Consider the following 24,298-nt stretch of genomic DNA (forward strand, 5'->3'; position numbering starts at 1 on the left):
CAAGGCAGTCCGAAATTGACAACTCCGAAAAAATCCTTGAAACAATTGATGTGCAGTTGGGCGCTGTCTCGGAAAGATGCTTAGGAAATGTAAAAGTTAGTTAATTTCTAGGTTAAGGTGCTGATTGAAAACTAAAGAATTTCTAAACTTTTTTTGTGTTTTATTCTTCACTCAAAAAAAAATCCAAAATTTAAATACACACAGTTTTATGATGCTTCTTCACACATTAGCACAGACGATTGGCTAATCGCTCGTGACAGCAGAGGCACACCAAGGTTGTGTCATGAGCTCTTAAAGCAGATGCCGGTGGTTGAGAAAATTCAAAATATTAAACAGAAAGAAAGTTACATGGTGGCTGGACTCAAGACCACGGACATTAAAATCTCTCGTAATGCATTCTGCAAAAGATTTCGTTAGCTACTGAGTGTATGCTACTGCTGATTGATGATTGATGAGATTACGCAACTTGCTATAGACATGCAGGGAAGAGGCAGCCACGTATTCTCACTAACATATCACACCACAGCTATCAGAAAGCAACCAATCACAACTCACTTCACTTCCGTAAGTCCATGCATGTCTCGTAGAATTACATTTTCCCCCCCTTCCTTTTGTCTCTCTCTCTCGTAAAATGATACACTCTGTGGGAAATGCACAAGTTGCTTTCCAATCATAATAATATATACAGAAAATGTCAGAACATATCAGCAACTGATAATCCATCTGGAAACTCGGTGCCACAGTGTCACGCACCTGTATTTCTTCCTTTTACCAAAATAACACCCAATGTTCTAGAAACATAATAAAAACTTGCATGTGCATACATATGCAGAAAAATGTTATAAAAATATTTAAGTGAAATAAAATACTAAAACATATGAGTAACCCAACAATGTGAAAACCAGTAAAATCATAGTTAAATGGCTTTTAGAAATAAAATAACTAAATATCAAAAACTGTTAAAAATATTCTAGACAGTAAAATGCAAGTACAGAAGTTGACCATGACCTTGAACCTACATAATCAGCTGACATACTGTTGTACTGTAAACATCAAGTCATAATAATACTCTGCAGCATCACAATTTAGGAATTGATTTAACAAAATCATCCAACAATTGACTTAAATATATTGTTACGAGTATAATGTGGGGAGAAAACTGGGTTCATAAGGTATAAGCCAATTAATTGGTTCAGTTTTATTTATTACTAATGTCTACACCATAAATTTAATTAATGCACTCACGATCTCTGTCCACAACAATTAGTCTTACACTGGTCATTGAAACATTAACACTTCCCACTGGAGCTTGAATCGACAGTGGATCGCTCTTCTGTCCGCCTCTGTCCGCCTCTGTCCGCTTCCTTCGCACACTCACCCACACCGCGCCACAGTACAGTCCCCAACTATCGCTCGTCGCACCTGACTGGCTCGCCAGGCCTTCACTCGCAGGTATCGCCTCCTGATAGGTCCGGTTCGCTCAGCCAGGGCCACTTGCCCTCTTCACTTCTTGCTGATTGCACGGGTATCACCAGTATCACTCCACGAGGGGGAGACTCTCTCTGCTGCTCCGCTCTTCGCTCGGAACTCTCGTGGAGGCTGGTGTCGCTGCTTTTATACTCTTGGCAGACTTTTTGGAACCGTGTTGTGGAAGTGTCACGTCACCTTGGGCCGACCCGATGCCTGAAAAGTCGAGAAAGGCTGTGTTTATTTTCGCCACTCCGGGCGGCAGCCTCGGGAAACCCGCAGAATTCCCAGGCCGCTAAAAGGGTCATTGACAATGGCCTGAGGCGGGACGGTGCAAGGGGAGCGGAAGAGGGGCCTTGTAATCCGGCCAGGCACGCGTGACATGCCTTATGTCAGTGGCCGAGGCGTGACGTCAGTGGCTGTGCAGGGCCGCCAGCCAGCTCCGAACATGGCATGCGTCGCGCTCCTGTCTGCATTCGTAACAATATAAAAAACAAACAAAATCATTAGGTGTAAAGGTTGGAGTTCTAAATATATACTATTTCCTGAGATTTTAGTGTGACATTCAATTTTTTTTCAAAATTTAATTATAAATTAAAACTTTAAAAATTTTTTGTAACAGTTTTGTATGCATCCCAAAATCCTTAAAAAGTCTGTAATTTGTGTTTAATTAAATAAGGGCCCTTAAATTTCATTAAGAATCCTTAAAAACTCTTAGTAAAGACTAATACAGTAGGGTCTTGATAATTCGAGCTCCGATAATCCGAGTTCCCAATAATCCGAGTCAGTTTCGGGGGTTATGAGAAAGAAAAAAATACGAATTTTGCAAACACATATACACGTAGGGACGGCCAGGGCTACGTTGAGGAGGAAGGCCCAATGGGGTGAGTTGGGTAAGTGACTGTACATAGCAGGTAGCGGCCCACCCCTGTCAGAAGTCGCAAGAATCTATTTTTAGAACATTGGGGGGAAACCCTTTCCTCCGTCGGCCTAGACCCTCCGCCCCGTCACTTCCCCGCGTTCCCTCCAGAGGGCAATTTTTAGTTCCTAATAAGTTCTTCGCCGTGAGCACATCTATGTAGTTACGTCCCAGTTCTATTACGAACCAGTATGAGAAAAAGAAAACATACTGAAATATCATTAAGTGATAAATTAGAAGCGCTAACGCGGGTTGATAAAGGTGAGCCGCTAAAAACGATTGCGCGTGAGTTAGGAGTGAGTGCTGTTACCGTGGGTGACTGGAGGCGCAACAGACAGAAATTGGAGTTATGGCATACTCAAAAAAATCTTTCTCAGGCTACAACATCCAGATCTCGCATGAAAAAAAGTGAGTACGAAAAAACAAGTGAAGCTTTGTTTTCATGGTTTTTAGCACAGCGGCAAAAAGGAGTCCCTCTTTCTGGGCCTATATTACAAGAAAAAGCGCAGTATTTTCGTAATAAATTACAAGAAGGTGAAATCAATTTTAATGCCAGTAAAGGATGGCTGGATAAATGGAAAAAAGATACGTTGTGCAGCAATTGCATATCACGGGAGAAAAGCTTTCAGCTGATGCTGCTGGTGCTGAAAACTACGTTCAAAAATTTCAAAGCATGATCGAAGAAGGGGGCTACACACATGATCAATTATATAACTGTGACGAGACTGGGTTGAATTTTAAAATGCTACCTGACAAGAGTCTAGCATCCAAAGATGAAATTTCCGCTCCTGGGCATAAAAAGAGCAGGAAACGAATTACTGTTCTGCCATGTTCCAATGCCTCTGGGACACATAAGCTTCGTTCCTTGGTGATAGGAAAGTCAAAAAAACCTAGAGCTTTTAAAAATGTAAATATGAACGCACTACCCGTCGCATACAAAAATCAAAAGAACTTGTGGATGAATACGACCATTTTTAAAAATTGGTTCTTCGAGGAATTTGTTCCTTCAGTAGAAACTTTTTTAAAAGAACGACAATTACCGAGAAAAGCACTGTTGGTTATTGACAAAGCTCCATCCCATCCAAACGTAGAAGAGCTGTCAAGTGATGAAATTGAAACTGTTTTCCTGCCCCCAAATGTGACTAGCCTCATTCAACCTATGGACCAAGGCGTCATTGCGACAATAAAGGAAAAGTACAGACACATGCTTCTGACATTTATTTTGCAAGAAGAAGAAATTTCATTAGTAGATATGCTAAAAACAGTTAATATAAAAGACGTTATCTATTGGTTAGTTGATGCGTGGTCAGAAATTAAACAGGAAACTATACAGAAGTCCAGGTCAAAACTTATAAAACCAAGAGTTTCACAAAGTGAAGAAGAAGAAGAAGAAACATTTGAAGATGACTGTGATAATATGACTATTGAATTTAATGGTGGCAATCCCTGGCTGCGAAATGGAATCCAGTGCTGAAGAGGTTAAGAAGTGGTTAGACAGTGATGAAATTGAAGAATTGACAGATAAAAAAATTATTGAAATGGTCAACAACCTGGATGAGGACACAGAAAAAGACGAACAAGAGGAAGAAAAACCAACAAAAAAATTAGCCATGCAGATGGGTTTCTATGCTTAGAAAAGGCACTCGAATACGTGGAGCAGCAAGATGACGTCACACCAAATGACGTAATGTTTTTTAAGAAGTGGAGCACACGAGCAGCTGAGAAGCGAGGAGCATTAAAAAAACAATAAACAATAATATATTATTTTAAAAAACTATAATTATGTATTTATTTCTATTCTGCCTTTTAATATGTTTGTATTTTCTTTTTATTAAAACTTCGATATATGTATTAGAAATCGATTTTGCGTGTTTTTATTCGTATTTCCAATAATCCGAGGTTCTGATAATCTGAGTTGGCCCCGGTCCCATCCAGCTCGGATTATCGAGGTTCTAGTGTAGTATGTAAGTAATGGATAAATGCGGGTATTTTAGTGTTCTTTTGTTTATGACTTGGTGGCAAACAACGCTTTGCACATGTGCAGTAAAATTGGTAAATTTCGGGTCATGTGATTTGAGTTTATACATAAAAAACATTTCGGTTTGTTTTTCGTATTTTGTAGCTCACCTTTAAACTAAACTTCACTTTGAACTTGTGAAGTAATTGTAATTAATGATGAAATTAAATGCTAGGGTTACAAATTTAATATAGACACTATGCTTGGTTTAGTTATGTGTTCCAGAGATAATTCGGGACAATAGGGACTTATTTCTTTAGTATTGAACCAACAAAAAAATATTTTTTTGTTCACTAAATTATTTTCTTAAGGAATTTTTTTGATATTATTAGGGACAAGATTTTATGATTTTATTTTGAAGGCAATTTTTTTTTTTAAACAGAAAATTTTATTGTTATTAATTTTATAAACAAATTTTATTCATGAAGGTAGTGTGTTTTCCAACAAATAATATACTTAAATATATCTTAATACTAATTACACCAAAATAGTGTCATTTTGACTAATATAAGGTGCACTTATACAATAAAATAATTGGTAAATGGGCAGAAATATATAGAATAAAAATAAATCTATAAGTAATTGTGTGTTTGAAAAAGTATAGAGATGTTGCCAGAAATTTAAAAATTAGTAACTGATGAGGTACAAGCTCAAAAAAAAGGTACATTAATTTTTTCCATTCTGTTTAGTACAAATTTCATGCTGACAAAATTAAGTTCATTGAACTTTATATATTAAAATTTAAATTTTTTTGATTTAAATTAAGTTTTTCTAAAATGATGATTAATTTCATGGTTTCTGTTGGATTTTGATGCTTTTTGCATTTAGGTATTTAATGGTGCATTGACATGCTTTTGGGTGTTACTGTTATTTCAGTTTTATTACATTTTACCATATTGTCTTTTCTGTAGATATTACAAATAGTTTTGTCTTGATAGTCTTGATAGTGGTGAAGGTGATGAAGTAAACCGGTCCTAAAATCTCCTTAATTTTTGAAGTGAAACTATTTTGCTGAAAGGGCTACAATTTTCAAGCATTACGAAAACTCCAATCGCACGAGGGGAATATTTAGGTATGTGGTGGAGGAACCGGTGGAGGACGATAGTGCGTCAGTGGCGACGCCGCTCCAACGCATGCACTAGCGGTAAAAAGGGAAGACAGCAAAGAAGGGGGGGGGGGGGGAAGGTACCTAGCGTATGATGCTATATGCTATTTTTAATGGCCGGAAGGAGAGATGGCAGTGGAGAGGTGTTAATGACGCAGCAATAATGCCACGGAATTCTTGTAACGCCGCTTGTGTTTGTCTACTCCTCAGTTATTTTTCATTTGAGATCATGCCCACATTCTTTACTATTCTCAATTATTATCTTTTGTTCAGTAAAAAAAAAACGCTAATACTTTATCCCTGCACGTACCTAATGAGCAAGGAGTTTCACTCCGCCCGACACTACCAACCATGTGTAATTGTTCCCCAGGGAACCTGAGCGAGCTGGAGGAGGGCCACCCGACGCCCGGCCGTGTGCCGTGCGCGGCTCTGCTGAGGGAGGCCATCCAGTCTGCACGCGTGCACTACAACAACCAGCACGTCTACCCCTACACCAACCAGGGCATGTACCACTTCAAGCACAAGATGTACAAGGAGGCCTTCGAGAGCTGGGCCAACGCGGGGGACGTCATCCGCCAGTGAGTGCTTGCTCCTTTCCTGTTAGAATTACACTCCAGATCTTATGGGTTTATTTACTATCGAAGATGGCATATTATTATACAAATATGACATTAAAATTTCATGCTATTTATTTAATCAAAACAGTGTGATTTTGACTGATAAAGTATGCCGTTGCAATAAAAAAAATTGTAATTATCTGATCTAGGAAAAAAAAATTATCTGAGCAATAAAAATAAATCTGCAAGAAATTTTGTTATTGAATAATGTACCAATGTTGTAATGTAAAAATGAGACAGTGGTTTACCAAACAGTTGCAATATGATAAAATAAAATTTTTTTTTTGCAAACTATTTAGTACATAATTACATATTAGTACAAACTTTGTGCTTAATAAATAATTATGTTCATTGAATTAAATATATTAAAAGATTAGGTTTTTGTTTTTTAAGTTTTGATTAAAAATGCTGATTTATTTTATTTTAGTTACTCTTTTTGTTTTTTATGTTGTACTAACTTGCATTCAATGTTATATGGTATATTGACATGATTTTCAGTGCTGTTTCAGTTTTATACGCAATTCACCATATTATAATGTCCCATGTTATTGGGTATTCCAGCTAGTTTGCATTCTTACTGTTTTCTTTCTGTAGAGAGGGCATTGAAAAATAAAACTTTCTCTCTTAATGTGGTGTCAGTTGGGTAAATGCTTTTACAACATTTAATTTTGCACAATTATTGACAAGAATGACTTCATAAATAAATTGAAAAATGTTCAGATTAGCTGGAATCCATTACAATAAGCCCAGTACAGTGGAATTTCATTGTAAAGTACTGTGAAAGGACCTTACGGGGCCTGCCTAGTTAGCGATCTGTTATGGTGAGGCAGAATTATAAGTGCGATGCTCTATGGTGCTTCCAGCGAGGTATCTCCTCTTAAGCGCAAGGCTCTGAACTGATGCACAGTCTTCTCCTCATGCATAGCTCAACTATGAAATTTAGTGTTTGACCATAACATTATATAGTGAAGAATTGAAGACAAAGGATTAATGCAAGTCCCATGAGTGCTTTCAAGAATTTGTTCCTGTTGTTTTATGCCTAAAAATTACTCTGAAAACACTGCGTTTAGCTATTTGAACTATTTTTAAAATACAGTTTGAAAACTTAATCCGGAAAATAATGTACTTAACGGCTCTTGGTGAATTCTTAAATGCTTTTCTTAAACAGACTCTACTCGGATTTCTTGAGTAGTTTGGAAATTGCGTGGATTTTTCTGAACCTCTGCAGACCGTATGTGTGCCCGGGTAAGCGGGCCTCCTTATCCAGCATGCTTTGCTTTTGCACATCCTGTAATCCGGCACCAATTGAGCTGCTCACATTCAGATTTTTTCAAGTGGATTCCGGCTGTTGACATTGGCCGCGAAGTACGCAGTACTGTGCTGCCAGAGGTTTTAGTTCGCTCAGAATATATTGTTACTGTTTTAATTTTAGTATAGTGTTTCCTTTTTTGCGGGTACAGATCCATAATGGTTTTTTGAAAAAGATCAGTGCTCATGTGTAAATTTCTAGCTGTAGAGCAACTTATTAAAAATTGTTTTAAATACAATTGTACTTTATATTAATTTGGTTTTACATTCCCATTAAAAGTCCTGCAAAATCACTGATACAGCATGATTTTGGTCTCAGAATTTTTTAACACTAAAGCATGCGGGAAATATTATCAAGAACACTCTTATTGCAGAACCTTGTTTGTAAGTGTCCTGTGCGGTGGTGATGTGTGCAGGTACAACTACTCCCGGGACGACGAGGAGATCTACAAGGAGTTCCTGGAGATCAGCAGCGAGTTGATCCCGCAGGTGATGAAGGCGGTGAGCTCCGGTCACAGCGCCCACTCCATCCTGAAGGACCCCGAGTGCTTCGCGTACCTGCTGAGGTTCTACGACGGCATCTGCCGGTGGGAGGAGGGCAGCGCCACGCCCGTGCTGCACATCGGCTGGGCACGGCCGCTCGTCAGCTCCATCTCCAAGTTCGAGGCGGAGGTGCGGGCCCGGGTGGCCATCGAGGAGGGCGCCGCCGCGGAGCGCTTCCTCAACAACAACTACCGCGAGGCGGAGCCCCAGGACGACGGGCGGGACCTGCGCCCGAGCCTGGCCGCCCTCGCCGCCGCCTGCTCCGAGAAGATCCTCAACCCCGACTTCCTGCTGCAGGGCGACGGGGAGCCCTTCGTGGGCAACGACTCGCAGGGGCCCCGGCCGGGCTCCCCGGGGACCTCCAAGCAGCCGGACGAGACGCCGACCCCCCGCCTGCAGGTCACGCTCCGCAGCCACAAGATGAAGGGCCTGCGACAGCTGCTGCTGGCGGAGAAGCTGAACGTCGGGGCCATGTCGCTGCAGCTGACGGCACAGTCGCAGGTCCACGTGGGCAAGAAGCAGCGGCCGGGCGTCCCCGACGGGCCCGAGCTGGGTCCCAGGCCGAAGCGCTCCCGGCGTGAGTAGACGCCCCCCATCCACGTGCTCGTGGCTTCTACAGGGAATCGAGGCAAATGACGCTTTTCTTTTTATATTTTACTATCCTTCTCTGTATAGCAACTCAAGTTTTTATAATAAAATCAAATCTGTAATTTATATATGTTTTTAAATTGTGTGTTTATGTTGTGTGCATTTTAATTGATTTCTTAAGTGTTTCTGACCGATGTTATTTTAATTTTTCTTTCCATGCTGCTCATTTTGCCTCGCTTTTCTTGGAGTTCACGAAAACAGTTCTATAAACAAGTTTTTCTCATATCGTGATATTGTTTTACTAGTTGAGAAAATTAGATATATACTAAACGAGTACAAATTTTAATTCTTTTCTTCTTCATCCCATTGTATAAAAATAAAGAGAAATTTATTCACTATATATGTAACAAAGAATGTTTGTTCTATATATATATATTTTGTTATCTTTGAGAAAGATGATAAAATCTTTATGTATTTGAGTGAAGCATAGCTTACTTGAATGTTTTGAGTGGTTTTTCAAAAATGCAATTACATATTGATATACCTATTGTACTGCGTACTGATTGTCCATTGTGTCTGTTGGATGATGTGAGAAGTGTTATATGGTGGCAGTGTTGCTTTTTAACTATATTTGTTCATCTTAAGTAATGTGTTGTTTGTTGTTTGAGAGAAGAATTATTAGTGAAGTTGTACTATAGCTTTGTACATTATGATATTATGACTACAAGTTTCTTGTAGCGTTAAGGAGTTTTAACAGTATTAAATTTTAGGGCTGACTAAAGTCATTTGCATTGTTATGTTTTTGTTAAAAACTATCATTCATTAAATTTTAAGTTTGACTGTTGCCAAGCATTGGTCTTTAAATTATAGTTATGAAAGAGTAAGTAAATAGGCAAGTTTTGTACATGTAATCATACTACATACTATGATTACTTGTGACATGTTTTTGGTTTGTTTTTACTGTAACTTTTAGGAAAGGTTTTCTTTTATAATAGATTGATTAGTATTTGCAACAAAAATGTAGGATTTGTGATTGATGGATCAAACTGTCTTTGTTCCCACCAATTTATTTTGTTGTGAATAAGACTGAAAAAATTGAAATTTAAAACTGATTCAGATTTAAAAAAATATTTTGTGCTAGACTACAGGAACCACCTTAAATTCAAAATATATTTTAAGTAAAAGACAATTTCAAATGCAAGATATCAAATACAAGGTGATATTGAATGTGTGATGTAATAATTTTGGAATAAAGTTTCAAAATTTTTATGCTTTTCTTCACTTGTATTGTGTTAACTGGTAGCATTTAAGTCTTTTTAACGTGGCAGTCGGGACATTTATTTGATTGTGGCAATTTTAATAGTTTCTTCTACATGTAACACCTCATCAAATAAACTTGGTAATTGATTATTCTGTTGCTCTAGTACTCTATTGATCTCAAGAGGAGCTAGTTTAACACCGGACTTCCTGACTGATCGACTACAGTGCACTGTGTATGCTGTCTTTCTCTTTTGAGAATCTCAGAAATTAAATAAATTTGAATAAGAAAATATAATTTCAAATAATTTTATGTTAAACAATTAGAAAAAATATTACAAATTGTTAAGGGTCTTCTTTTTGCAGCTCAGATTTACCAATATGCAAACAGATCCTGTTCGACACAAGCTGTTGCTCTGGCTACTTGTGATGAAACTCGTATATTGTCAATGAGGCTTTTTAAATCAATGATGATATTTTTTGATCTAATTGGTCATAAATAAAAGTTTTTTTTCGTTAGCCAACCATAAGTATTTTATCGTTTCGGGGGGAAAAAAAATGCATCATGAAAATAATATATATATTGGAAAATATATATACATATTGAAAAAAGTATCGATGATTGAGAGTACCTTCAGTCAGATTAGTTGTCGGTATAACACTAGACCTAGCCCATCACTATTGTGGAGTGTGTTTTAGTTAATTTATGTCTTAGATTAAAAAAAAATAGAATTTGATTAACTTAGCTTAATGTATGATAGCTTTATTATTAACCTTTTTTTAATGACTTTATTTTGAAATGCAATACTGTATGACTATACTGATACTTACAAATGTGATATATTAATTTTAAACTTGTTTATCCAGAGGTAATTACAGTGGGATCTTGTTAGCTAAAATTTCTCGGGACTTAAAATTTTAATTTTGAATTATATAATTTTGAACTACTTGCATGAATTGTTTTAAAGGAATTTGTTTTGATCACTTTCTTTAGAAATAACTTGTGCTTTTCTTTGCTACAAAACCCACTTCTAATTTAACACAACAGGAATCTTGTAATAATATTAACATTTTTATAATAATTAATTAGTGATGTTAAAGGGGAGAGGAAGAAACCTCGATATGTCATGTTGTATTCAACTAGTTTTTGGTTAAGGAAATTAATTGTAGTGTATCATTGATAATTTGTCCTTATTAAGACAGTGTAAAATTATATGTAATGCCTAAAGTCAAACTGATTGGCTGCAACTAAGTAGTCTGTTAAACATTTGAGGTTTCAGAATTTTACACATTTTGAAGAATGACCACAACTGTACAAGTATTACATTAGTTTCTCGTTTAAAACTGAGCTTCCATTAACTGAGGTCAGTTTTATCTGAACTGACCTAAAGTGCCATTCCCAGCAAAGACTGTTGAAACATTTCTTTCAGGACCTAGATAATAATTTAATTGTTATCGAAAGCCTTAATGAAATTAACGTCGGTGATACAATTTACTGGTTAAGCAAATTATGAGGTGACATGAAAGAATTTACATAGAAGAGAAGCTGGTAAGATATCACCTTGAAAAATGATACCACTGTGCCAACTGAAAACCAAGACTATTTTCTTATTCGATCCCTGATATCCGAGTTTTGGTTTATCATAGGTTCCTGAGGTCCACACTAACTCCCTACCTTAGCGAAAGCAAATTTTCCATACTGAACGAGATAAAAACTTATGACATACCGTAATCACTTGAATATAAGGCGAAGAATCTTACCAAACCGTTGAAAATTGAAGTGCAAACTTGTACCTTGGTATGGAACAGCTTAGTTGGAAAAATTCAGGCTCGGCATGTGAACTGTGTCAGTAATGCCCCTTCAGTCCGGAGTTTCCTGAGCTTCTGCATAGGTGTGACGAATGAGAGGATAACACTTGGAATGTGGGGTGAAGGAGAGAACGCAACTGGAATTAGACCAGGGTTCCGTCCTCTTTGCTTCACTGTGGCTGCTGGCGAAGGCACCCCTTTTCCCCCCTCTTCACTCTCTCATGGCAACCACGTTGTTTCCTTTATGAAGGACTTCTTTTGTACTGCAGTTTTAAAAAACAACATTTTCTCTACCTGCAGCTTGGTGTTTCAATAGAGGCTGTGTATGTCACCCTACTGATGAAAGTGGCATCAGAATAAATTTACCAAATATAAAATAAATTCACTGATTGAAATAATTTTAAAGTGCTATTTACTTGAATTGGGATTTCCGCACCATAAAGTCTTTTTCGTAAACTCACAGTCAAAAAGTTTGGCGTCGCATCATATTAAGAGACGCGTTGCTTATGTTATGTACGCGGTAATGACGTTTGAATGCCTAATGGCTTAAGTTACATCACTTACTTATTTCTGCTTCACGCTTGCCTTGAGTGCAGTTTTGCATTATCTTATTACACTGTCCTTTACTCACCAGAATCGCCTCTTCACTTGCAGATCCATAAAGGAGTATTTTTCATGGTACTTGGTAATGTAAGTTTTCAGACATTTAGTTGGTACTAAAAAAATAGAACTTAACCTGCAGTTTATTTTACTACTGGTTAAAATGTGGTCCCTTATCCGTGTAGATGACAGCTGCATGGGCACCTGTCTCTTACAATGATTTTATGTTAAGAGGGGTTTTGTTGGTTTGAGATTGGGCTGGTGGGAGACATTCCTTTCTCATGCCTTTACAGCTGTTCAAAGAATATGACACTTCAATTTTTCTTGTATATTTCTCCAAAAAAATTTTTAATTTTGACTGTGATACAATGCAATTTAACGATAAAATAATTTCTCATCAGCATGCGTAGTACAGAATTATACAGAATAATAAAAATAAATTGGCAAAAATCTATGTGTTTGAAAAGTGCATTATCAGTAATGTAAAAATGAGTTGATAAGAGATTCAAGATCATACTAAGTAAAATTATTTTTCCTAGCCATTTGGTCTATACTTTTTAATATAATTTCATGATAAGTAAATGGCATTCTTAGAATTTAATACATCAAAAAAGATTTTTTTAAATGATTTGAGTAATGTTTTGATATAACGTTGACCAGTTCAATGGATTATAAGCATTTAGGTGTTATGTGGTGTATTGAAAAGCCTTACTGTGTTATTTCGGTTTCATCTCAACTCACCGGAAACTCGTCCGTACTTGTCAGGAATGTTATGTGTGAAGGAGAAAGAAAAGACAAATACCAACCTCACTCCGTCAAGGTTATGAATGTATTAGTTTGTTATAATTAAGTAGCACATTTTCAGAAAACAGGAATCGAGTTCATTTACAATTTTGGTGCAACAGAGTAGTAATATTTTAATCATATTTGCATTTTAGTATGGATTATTATTTTGCTTTTCAGTTTTAAATTTCTGGCATTTAATAAACTTCCACTTAGTCGTTTAATAGCTCATTCAACTATTATTTCAAATAATTTTATAGACATTTTCTTGCAGTCAGCTAGCATAAGTACCTAATCATTGAGGCAAAGTATTTCTCCATTTGATTAGCTTCCAAAGTTCTTGCTTAGATTTTACTTGCCTGACAGCAAGCGGGCCTAAATTGACTTCCCAGAATTCCCGCTGCGTCATTGCATTCTCTGCGATTTGATCTTTGGGAAAAATGCATGTGCTAGTTAGTAATTATGCCCCATTTAACAAGTATGCATAATCTATGCTTTCTTTTTTTCAAGAATAACTGTGTATTTCACTAACAGGGGTTGCAGACATTGTGAGCCAATTTTATTCCCGTTGCTGTAGTCATATGTTATGCCTTGTCAACCTCTACAGCTCGCCATTCATACGAACTTACTTTAAAAGTTCATATGTTAATTTGTTAATTACAAATGAATTGGAACTTTATATAAACTCTGTGTTCATTTTTTACTTTTTACTGTTTTCAACTGTCACGGGTCTGTAATAATAAAGCCTTCAGTCTTTGGGAAACACCATGAATGGCTGGACAGGATAGTTTGTCAATAAATCGCATCAAGTAAAAAAAAAAAATTATGATGCTGTCATTATAACATAGATAAATTTTTAGAGAACTTAAAGATCATGTCCAAACTTAAAATCATGCATAAATTGTATGTGTGTACGTAGATAATTCAAAATTATGTAATCCGAAGTTACAAAGTTTGGTCCCAAGCGTTTTTAATTAATGAGATTTTACTGTATTGGTGAAAATTATAAACAATTGAAGCATTTTATATTTTAATTTTATTTATATATTAATGTTAAACTATGTTAAAATACAAATATGTATTTCCATGGAGTTTCTGTCACAGTATGTGAAGTCATATTGTTATTTTTCTTAATTTTCTGCAAAACTTGCCTGAAGTGCTGTGTTATTTTGCATTATAATGTAGGGTTTTCCTGTGTCTATTTGTCTTGATATGTTGTACATGATTTAGACTCCTTTTTAAAATCAGCATTAGTATTTTATTTTGTTAGTTGATAGTAAGGAAAGTCAGCTTTGGTTTTGAGAAAGTAAGTATTTTTAATGAAAATTTTTTAGTTTCGCCATACTTTTATTTAAAACCTATTTCGGTTCAAGATTGTTTTTAGGGCAAACATTTTTTGTGCACTGTTTAACATACTACAGATAATTTTAAGGTATGTGTTTAAAACCGAATACGGGTTTCACAGACTCATCGACTTAGTAACCTTGTTATTGTTGCATTTGAAATAAGCTTTTTTTCCCCCAAGTTAGATCTATGATATATCGCTTTATATTTAGAAGAAACGTGTGATGGGTGAGTTGGAGTATAAAATATTTGTGCTGGATTTGACAGTTATTTTAAGTGTATAAGCTATGGAAAGATAACTATTTTTATGTAATATTGCAGTTGGAAATTTATTTTAAATGTTGCAGTGTATTATTAAATGCATGCTACGATGGAATATCGTTGTGTGTGTATTTTTTATTTTTATCTTGAAGGTAGTCTGATTAAGAAATTTTTAAACAGATTAGGAAAACCTAGCATACAGTTAGTGAGAGAATATTTTTGCTAAATGGGCTGTCTGATAATTTTTAATGGTAAACATTGCATACAGTTAATATGGAATAGTTGTCTGTAATCTGTTAGAGTTATGTGTTGTAATGTCTTAGAAATGTATGCTTGGTGAATTTTTTTTCTTTTCTTTTATTTGCAAGCTAGAAGCTAATACATAATTATTATGGAACACATTATAACTTCTGCATTTTTGCATGAAAGTTGGTTAGTTTAAAATTGAAAGTTAAGGTTATTGCAGTTGATAAAGGTGTTTGGAAGAAGTAGAATGTGTAATGATCTACTAAAAGTTAGCCTATGACTTGTGTACACTCTTCCTCTAAGTTAAATTTTGGGACCTTACCGGTATTCAGTTGTTACATTCTGATAATGAAGTCTGTTCCTATTTTGTCATAATTTGGACTGTGTTTGTTTTTTAAATTTGATATACTACAATTTGGGTATGTAATTTTTGATTTCAATACAGGTCATCTTTTGAAAACACTAATATTATTAAAATGTATGAAATTTAAATTTAGTGTTGAATACTTAAGAGTTCTTTTGTTTAAAATCACTTTAAATATAATTGAAAAAATATACTTACAATATATTTCTCCACTCCCAAAGATTGAAACTGAAAAATCAGCAAGATTATTAGTTCTCAAAACCTTGGAGGAAGAAAAAAGAAAAGAATAAAAAAAAATCTAATCTGAAAAGAAAAAAAAATTAATGAAATCTTAATTAAGCAGTCACCAATTTTACAAAGCATTAGTTCTAGTAAATTTTGCTTTTTAAATTGTGAGGAAGGATCCATTCTCATCATTTCCATGCTATCATATCAATATAATTGAAGCCACAGAGGGCTATAAAATATTTTTTTTTCTGTTTAACTCTGACAAAAGTACATTTAGTAGTTTACTAATCTATTCTATTAGATTATATCTTTACTAAATAATATAATTATGTAGTTCTTATTCTGAATGCATAACTTTATAAGAATCGTAAGGGTGACAAATCTTTTTCCATTAGAGAATTGTGTGTATTGTATGTTTGAGAAACTTAATGTACCCATGAGGAGTGGTAATATTTTCTGGTGAAAGATAGGTAGTATTGGGCTCTTTTTAAAGTTGATTGTCTTTATGAACTGTTTTTAGTTTTTCGTGTAAAAATGTTCAGCTTTGAAAAGATTTCAAAGAAGCCAAATTAGAGTTTTTGTTTTCAACCCAGTTAAATGTAAGGGCTATGAGCATTGAGTCTGTATTCAAGTGATTCACATTACACACTTATCAGCTTCCACTCTTTTTGTGTCCTAGACGTTCTGTGTGACGTAATACTAAACCTTGTCTTGAACTTGGTCGTGTGCCCTACAGGAAGTACTGTCTTGCAGCAACTTTTTGACTGATACTTACCACTTAGAACGGATAAAAATGTTTGCCGAAAATAAATCATTATTCCAGTTTCAGTACCAAATACTGGAAACTTATTTCCAAATTTGGGTAGGATGTGAGAAATTTACACAGAGAGAGAAAGTAGGCCCCAAACTGGGTGTAAACCGCAGCCTAAGTTAAAATTTGTAAGTTATGGGCGGGGATGGTTTCCTAAGGTTTATTAAAAATGTATTTGTGTCAGTGCGAACACATTTCTGTAGGATTATGTGTATGTGTTTTATTTTTATTTTTAGTAAGTACTTGTTAAACACAGGAACTGTACAGTCATACAGCAAACTTCTGATAGCCTGGAATTTAACATTCTGGAATGTCTGATGTCTGGCACCAGCAAGACACCTATAATTTTTAGCTAAGCCAAAAATGCTTTTACAGTACGCACATAAGTACAATTAAAATTTAGTTTTGGCCTACATTTGTGTTGCAATGTTATGTCCTATGTTTCTGATAAAGCAATATTTGCTGCTAAACAACATCTTTAGCAATATAGGGAGGTACCACCCGATGATCCGTCATTTTCGGTAATATGGTACCTGCAAAGTCCCAAACATGTAGAATTATCGGAAGTCTACTGTAAATGAAATTCGAGTTGACTTGCATCATTAAATAATGTTAGAATTAGGCCAAAATACAATCATGTTGTGTATCCTCACAGTTTTTAAATCTAGCATCATAAAGTTTATGTTTAAAACAAGTAATATAAACTATAGTATTCTCAAACTAATTAAATTGTTATATTTGGAGAACAGTATCACCGTTTGTTTCAAATGTTTATAACGACTATGATATACTTTTTTTCATCAAGTTGAAACTAAAGTATTAATTAAGATTTGTATAATTTCACTGTACAGTATTTAATTTATTTTGCTTGGTTCTTTCCTGTTTCTACTGAGGAATGATTCATAATTTCTTGTAAACTTAGGAAAAACACTGACATGTGTTTGTTTTTGGATTGCAGTAAGTCAGTAATTTTTTTTTTGAAACTGGAATGTTGCTGTAACTTAATTTTTATTAGGAAAATAATTTTTTTTTTTACTGTTTACAAAGTAGAGGTTCATTGCATAATTTAAAATTTTTATTTGTCACGTGTGTTTTTATATGATTGAAGACAAAGTGGTCAATGTTAGAAATTAAATTTTTCATGGTTATGTAAACATAAAATATTTCTTAAATTTAAAGCTGGTCTCAACTTTTCAACTTACACCTCTAACTTAACCAACAGGGTTCTCATGTTGTAACCGATGCCATACTAGGTGAGTTCTAATTGTGTTTATAAGTGCTAATAACATTGACAGTGTATGGATATACATTCAGGAATGTGCTTGTGACAAAATAAATTATATATTTTTGGGATGTTGTGTTGCTGAAATTTCATATTGTTTGCTGGAAAATTTAATTTTAGGCCGTCTCCTTTAATATCTTACAAAATTTACTTTTGTGTATGATTGCACATTTTAAAGTTTTGTTTACTTCTTGTAAGTAGGTACTTTTTTTTAGGTAGACGTTTCCATGGTGCGACTTTTGTAAAAATTTTATATAGTTTTTCTTTTCATGGTCCATAGACCCCAAAACCATCAAGTCAAAAGTTAATATATCACAATTTTGTGGACACGATAACTGCCGCAATTTTTCACAAAATCACTTCCAAACTGATATATAAAATCTAATAGTGGTAAATCTCGGTCGAGTTTGTTAATGGGTAATATTCAACCAAAGGGGTAGAAATGGGGAAAATGAAATGAAAATGAACTGTTTTTTTTTTTTAAAAACAGAAAAATCACACTATAACTTCCATAATATGGAAAATATTGCATCTGTTTGAACGTATTATAACTTGGAGTAATATCAAAATCTTTTGTCTGAATTCTTTTTGATATGACCAACCATAACCGCAAGGGGTTGAAAATACATGGGTTGGAGGACAAAAAAAAAACTCACTTCGTAGGCAAAACATGGAATTCCTGCAAATTGTGTATTAATCTTATAATTTTTACCTAAAACTTGTGTCTGAAACAATTTTTGATAATACAAACCATTACCTCAAGGGGTGGAAATAACAAGGGTAGAAAGACAATATCATTACCTACTTTTTTTGTAATAGTTATACTATAAAATCCTTATAATTTATTATAATTTGCCTAAACTTTATCTAAAACCTTTGGCTGAAACAATTTTTGATGAACCAAACTGTTACCTTAAAAATGGGTTGAAATTAAAAACATTAAAACTTTGATGGTATCAAATTCATCAGTATTTATTAATAATGATCTTAATTTTACTTTAAACATCTGTCCAAAAAAATTTATATGATCACGTATTAGTGCAAAGGATGAAAAATAGTGTTTGAAGATAAAAAAAAATAACTGCATAACTATGTTAGTAGGCATAATGTGAAATTTGCTAAGACATTCAATGCTGGATGCATTAATTTAAAAACATTCAAACTATTTTTGCTGCATAAAATAAGAGAAATGTTACATCAATCTTTTATGAATATTGGCGAACATATTGGATGTTATGTAGGCTACATTAAGTTCTTAAAATGTTCCAAGATTTAATATAAGTTTCCAAAATATTTCCAGAAGAAATAGATACTTCGAAATCTACCTATGCCCGTAGACTGTGCCAAATGGGATTTTTTTTATTTATGAATTAGCATAGAGGTTCTATATTGGTATTTTGTGTCTGTTTCTTTAACTAGCTGAAACTGGATAAAATTTACTGTGTTGAGTGAAACAAAATTTGGATGAATCATAAATGTTTAACAGAAGTAAGAAGTACCTTTATAGGTTAACCATGTGAGTTTTGAGTTTAACTGGTGTGGTAAAAAATAGGATAGGCTATTTCTCAGCTTATAGCTAAGCGTACAACTTCCGTTGACTTTTTCTGCAGAATGTATTACTTGCTTAAAAATTTTTCTTTAAAGTCACGTAAGTTACATTTTAAAAGTATATGCTCAACCAACATTTGCATTTGCAAAGTGCTTATCATTCCTCTTTATCGAACGATGCCGCCTAACTGTAAAGCTAATGAGATGTTATTTAGGCTGTTTCGTTAGCTAAGCGACAATATTCAAACAGTTGAGTGCTTTCAACCTGGATCTGGTTTGTTCACCACCTTAGTTAGGGAGGTGTTATACTGGTTGAATTTTCCAGACATACAATTTCAAAATGCAAGCCAGAGTGCCAAAAGAAACAGCTTTGTCTCTGTTGTAAAAGTTTTCTGCCGCACTTGACATTGTGTGGCAATATCTTACCGCATTGGCTACTGCGTCCCTCTCCCTTCCCACCCGCTTGTCATGTGAGTGACAGTGACATGGTGCTGAGGCTCACGGAGAGCATGTTGTGCCGTCACCCAGGGGCGAGTCAGTCCTGATGTGACACTCGAAGAGCTTGACCCGTAGGGCTGTCTGTTAGCGACGCTCGACGGTGAAGAGCGAGCCGTCATCAGTGACAACTGTGAAGATGGATGAGGCATCCAGGTCTCAGCCAACTTTTGTTGCTTGCTAAGCCAGAGGAAGCTTAGGCTTTCAGTGTACCTGTAATAGCAAACAAACAATAATGGAAAGTTTTTTTATTTCTGCGGCCAATTAGATGCTTAGTGCTTTATTCTGCATGTATTAAGAAAACAAATTTAGTCCTTTTTCCTCACACTGGCATAATCTCTTCTGCTAGCTTGGGAAGTACTGTATTCACCGTAGCCAGGTGTTTTAAACTTTTTTTTTGCAGAGAAAGGTAATTTATAGTTACGTGAATCTTATCAGGAAATGAGGTAGTATCGTGTCTGTATCTTTGTCTATTAAGGTGTGTCCACTCCTCACTCGTTTGTGCATTATTTTCAAGCAGCATGGAAATGGGCTTGTAGCTGTTAGTAAGTTGTAATATTTGATTGTTGAACAATTTTTAAGGCTGCAGAGAAGTTTTAGAAATTTTTGTGTTATGAATACTAATAACAGTGAGGGATTTGGAACAAATTATTTGTCTCCTTACTTTATTTTTTCATCTGCGCTAGATGACACAAACCCAATATGAAATAAATTTGTCTAACCTTTGTTAGTCTCGTCTTCTTTTTAAAAGCTTTTTTTCCGCTTTTGAGCACCTGATTTATGTCGGTATTCCATAATTTCCTTGTGACTTGCTTTTTAAATAAATAGATAAAAAAAAAAAGATGCAAGTATCGATGAGCTTAACAAAAAATACGAAAACGAATTCATGGTTTCTATTGATACAATACTTGGTTACTCTGTGATTTGACGATTGTGAAACCATTATGTATAGCAGAGAACTGATTGCCAAGTTCACATTGTGTTTTAGTTTTAAAATAGTGTATAAAAATAAATAGAATTTGAAATGTACTTGTACATAGTAGAGATTTTTTAAATCAAGCATTCAACTGTAGAATTGGCATGTTTGTATGTTGCGCATGGTTGCGAACTGGTTTACACAATGGCTTTCTTGAGTCTCAGTGTACATAGTTACATTGGGGTACGTTGTCAGTTAGTGCACCACTTGAAAAATAACTTGGGATTAGGGTGTTTTTAAATTGGTGGTTCGCCTACAATGCATGTTTGGATTATGCAATAACGTGTGGCTTTTGTCATATTTTCCTCAAAACGAGTTAAAGGAGTGTGTTGAATTTTTTGGTGAGAATTGGCACTTTTTTCTTTGGGAAAATGTTAACAACTGTGATTGGTTGCTGGCTAAAAAGGAAATAAAGAGGTTAATTTTTTACTTGTATATTATAGTAGTTCCAAAGGTTCAGCAACTATTTGCATAAGTTATTTTTAGTTTCCTATTAATTTTACATCTGTGGAAATAGATTACTGTGTTAGAGGTCAGTGTTTGTGAATATACCTCTGTGTAAAATGCTGTGCTGTTTTTATAGTACGGTGTTGAGTATTTTTCTTGGTTTTGTCCTACAAGGTATGGTGTTTTGCGTAGACTAGCAAGCATTGTAGAATAGCTGTTTTATTGTTGTATGCTGTAAGGACTTAGGACTCAAAAAAGTTATAAATCTTAAAGAAGTTATCAAACATTTAAAATGTACTGTATTGATATTTAGTCGTGTTAGAAAGCAACGTCCCGCTGTTAGGTGGCATTGTAAAGTAGCTGTGTAATGATAAGTTTGGGCCATTTTGAGACTGTGATTTTGCGAGTGACTGCAAAAATAAAGTATTTTTGTATGGGTTAAAAAAATGAAGTCGCTCTCAAATTGTAGTAGGTTAAGAGGTAATTTGTTGTCTTTAATGGATAAGAGAATGTAATTTAAAAATGAAAGTAAAAAAAATAAATAAAAAAATACCATGTGGCGTGTGATCAAGAGCCAAGCTTGGTCAGTGGCGATTTATAAAATTCTCTCTTTGCTTTTTTTTATGTGCTATGAATTGTACTGAACCTCTTGCCAGTAAATGTTTTCCCACCAGAGGTTCTTTGAGATTTTTTTTTCCTTGAAAATAATGGTGTTAGCACAGTTGTCTTATTGCTGCACTTTTCTTAAAATAAAATATGTAACCTTTGGCTAAATTAATTTTAAAAATGAAATATTGTGTACTCGGACTTTCATGAGACCCATGGTCCTTTTATCAGTTAATAAAGTAACTTGTAACCTTTATTTTATGCATATGTACTTCATGTGCTGCAAAATATTGTAAACCAAGTAAAAAAATTATATGTATTTACGGTCGCTGCTCTGTAATCCAATATTCTTCGCTTTGGCCCATTCTGTGATCCGCTAGCAATGGACCCGCTCGCTTTCAGAATTATTTGGAGGTTTCAAACATTTTGTGATGAACGCAATGTGATATCAGAATTTTTGATTGATGTGTAGCATCTTAGCTCTCGGTATACGGCATTTGGTAGGAGTAATTTTGTGAATGGATCAGAAGTTGCATGGAATGGAAATGTTTTATTGTGCTGCCATCTGTGGCGGATGGCGCTAGTTAAAGCTCACAAATCCGAAGGGAAACTTTATATTATAAACTTTTTAGTGAATTTTAACAAAATAGGTAGCTTTTCAATAAAATTCCTGGTCGAAAATCAGGTCCAAAGCCAGGTTAAAAATTTTTTCAAGTCTTTTCACTTTTTTTGGGGGCCGTTTAATTATATAGTTTAAAATTTCGGTCTGGTTCAGTAGTTCACTTAAATGCTCCAGCAAGGAATTCTAGCAGCGGGTGGGGAAACTACGTGTGATCTACAACAATAAATGTAGTTGAAAACACAATTTGCATATATGTATATTCATCATGCTCGGCATTATATTTTTAATGTATACAATTGGGTAAATTACGTGTCCTAGTTTCACATTATAAGTATGTTTGCAACACGAGAACACATTAATTTGCTGTTACCGAGGCTAGATGTTGCACATGTCTGGCGAGTACTGAGAAACTCGCTCATATGTTTTTTTTAATAAGTAACACAAATGTTTTTTTTCCCCTTGCGGTAGACTAGCTTATTAAAACTTGTTTTGAATATCATCGTACTTTATTAATTTTTCTTTGGAACTCTTTCCTTTAAAATTGTATTGACTTTTGATAATCCATCATGGTAGACTTATTGAATATGAATGGATTTGTAACTGACTTTTATTTTTGTGGAAGTGTGCAGCATATAAGACATGCATCAAATTTCATATTTGGTGGTTTTAATTGTTTACTGAGTCAGTGTGAGAAATAAATAATGCCTGTAAATAATTATGTACTGTAGTATACGAGAACACTAATTATAATTTGTTATATTACTAATGGTTAGTGCCTGCAATTTGACATCTGCTTAATTTTTTGTTTCGTTTTAAAACTATTTTACTGGTTTGTTGCCCACTGATGTTCTTTTATTGATTGTATGAGGAAGAAATTCAAGTTTATTATTACAGCTGTTTGTCTGATTCCACAATATTGTTGTAAATTTTATAGATGTATTAGGAAAAAATGAGATTCATGTTGCAAGTACTAATTTTCATAATACATTTTGAAAAAGGGCGAAGTGATTAATTACTTTTTCGAAATGTTTGCTTGAGCAGTTATATACCTACCACACATTTCAAAATGAGATTTTGGTTTTCTGTGGAGGTGTTAGTGGCAGTTTGTTGTTGCTTGTTTTACAATTAAAGGAAATACAGTGAATGGTAGTAAACAGTAATTAGAAGAGTTCACATACATATGTTTAAAATTAAACTATATTCTATTACAATATTACAGTTTTTTGTCGGTAGTAACGGCTCTAGTTGAAATACAATCAATACAATTTAAATGCTTAAATATTCTACTTGCTTTGCCTGTGGCATACCAGAGTACTTTCATGATTTAATAAAACATTTAAATAGTGGCTGGAGTTTTAAGGTTATGTTGCAGTTGCTAACTTACCACCTGCTTACACTAATGTTGGCCTCAAATTTTTCATTGCCAAATGTGTGCGTGACAAAGCATTGTCTCTGATTTATTTATGTAGTCACAGTGTCTTAATGCCAGAGTATTTTATGCAGTGCTGCTGTAAGTTTTTCTGTTCTTGATCCACTTCTTGCCAAAGATAGCTGTCTCATCGCAGTGTTTGACTGTACATGTCAAAGTTGTATTAGTTATTATTTGCAAGCTTTTAAGAAATAAATGTTTGAGGTAGAAGTAATTGAACTATTTTTATTCACACAATCATTTTTTTACATTTTCTGATGAGAAATTGATTAATATTTTTAATTTGTTTGTGTTTGATGCATACTTGTTTAAAACTCAAACAATTAATATCTTTAATATCATTACAGTAGTGTATCGCTTATCCGACATAAATTAGTATGCAGAACCTCGAGGAAGCAAAGTTAGCTAATGAGGAGGTGTTAATAAAAAACCTATTAAATGCCAAACTATATTATATAATTTTACATAGTATGAAGCTAATATTCATGTTTTACAACAAAAAACAGTATTGTAGAGTTAGGGTATCTAATTCACTCTGGTAAAGTGAGAAGAAACAAAAAAGTATTTTGCTCATGCTTGCAACTTGCAGTTCTTGTAGTTTACTGATGCTTGTTATACTTAAGGCA

The 24,298-nt window shown here is 34.6% G+C and overlaps 1 protein-coding gene across 1 annotated transcript in view; it reads left to right on the forward strand.

Moving 5' to 3' along the window:
* LOC134538427 (menin) overlaps positions 1-23,886 on the forward strand; it is a 41,008-nt gene extending 17,122 nt beyond the window's left edge. The window contains exons 4-5 of the mRNA XM_063379751.1: positions 5,879-6,086; positions 7,850-23,886. Of these exons, the coding sequence (XP_063235821.1) occupies positions 5,879-6,086; positions 7,850-8,561 (920 nt within the window). The 3' untranslated portion in view covers positions 8,562-23,886. The remainder of the gene's footprint in view (positions 1-5,878; positions 6,087-7,849) is intronic.
* The last annotated feature ends 412 nt before the right edge of the window (positions 23,887-24,298 follow it).

The sequence above is a fragment of the Bacillus rossius genome, chromosome 13 (assembly GCF_032445375.1).
Source record: "Bacillus rossius redtenbacheri isolate Brsri chromosome 13, Brsri_v3, whole genome shotgun sequence".
NCBI classification, from domain to species: Eukaryota; Metazoa; Arthropoda; class Insecta; order Phasmatodea; family Bacillidae; genus Bacillus; species Bacillus rossius.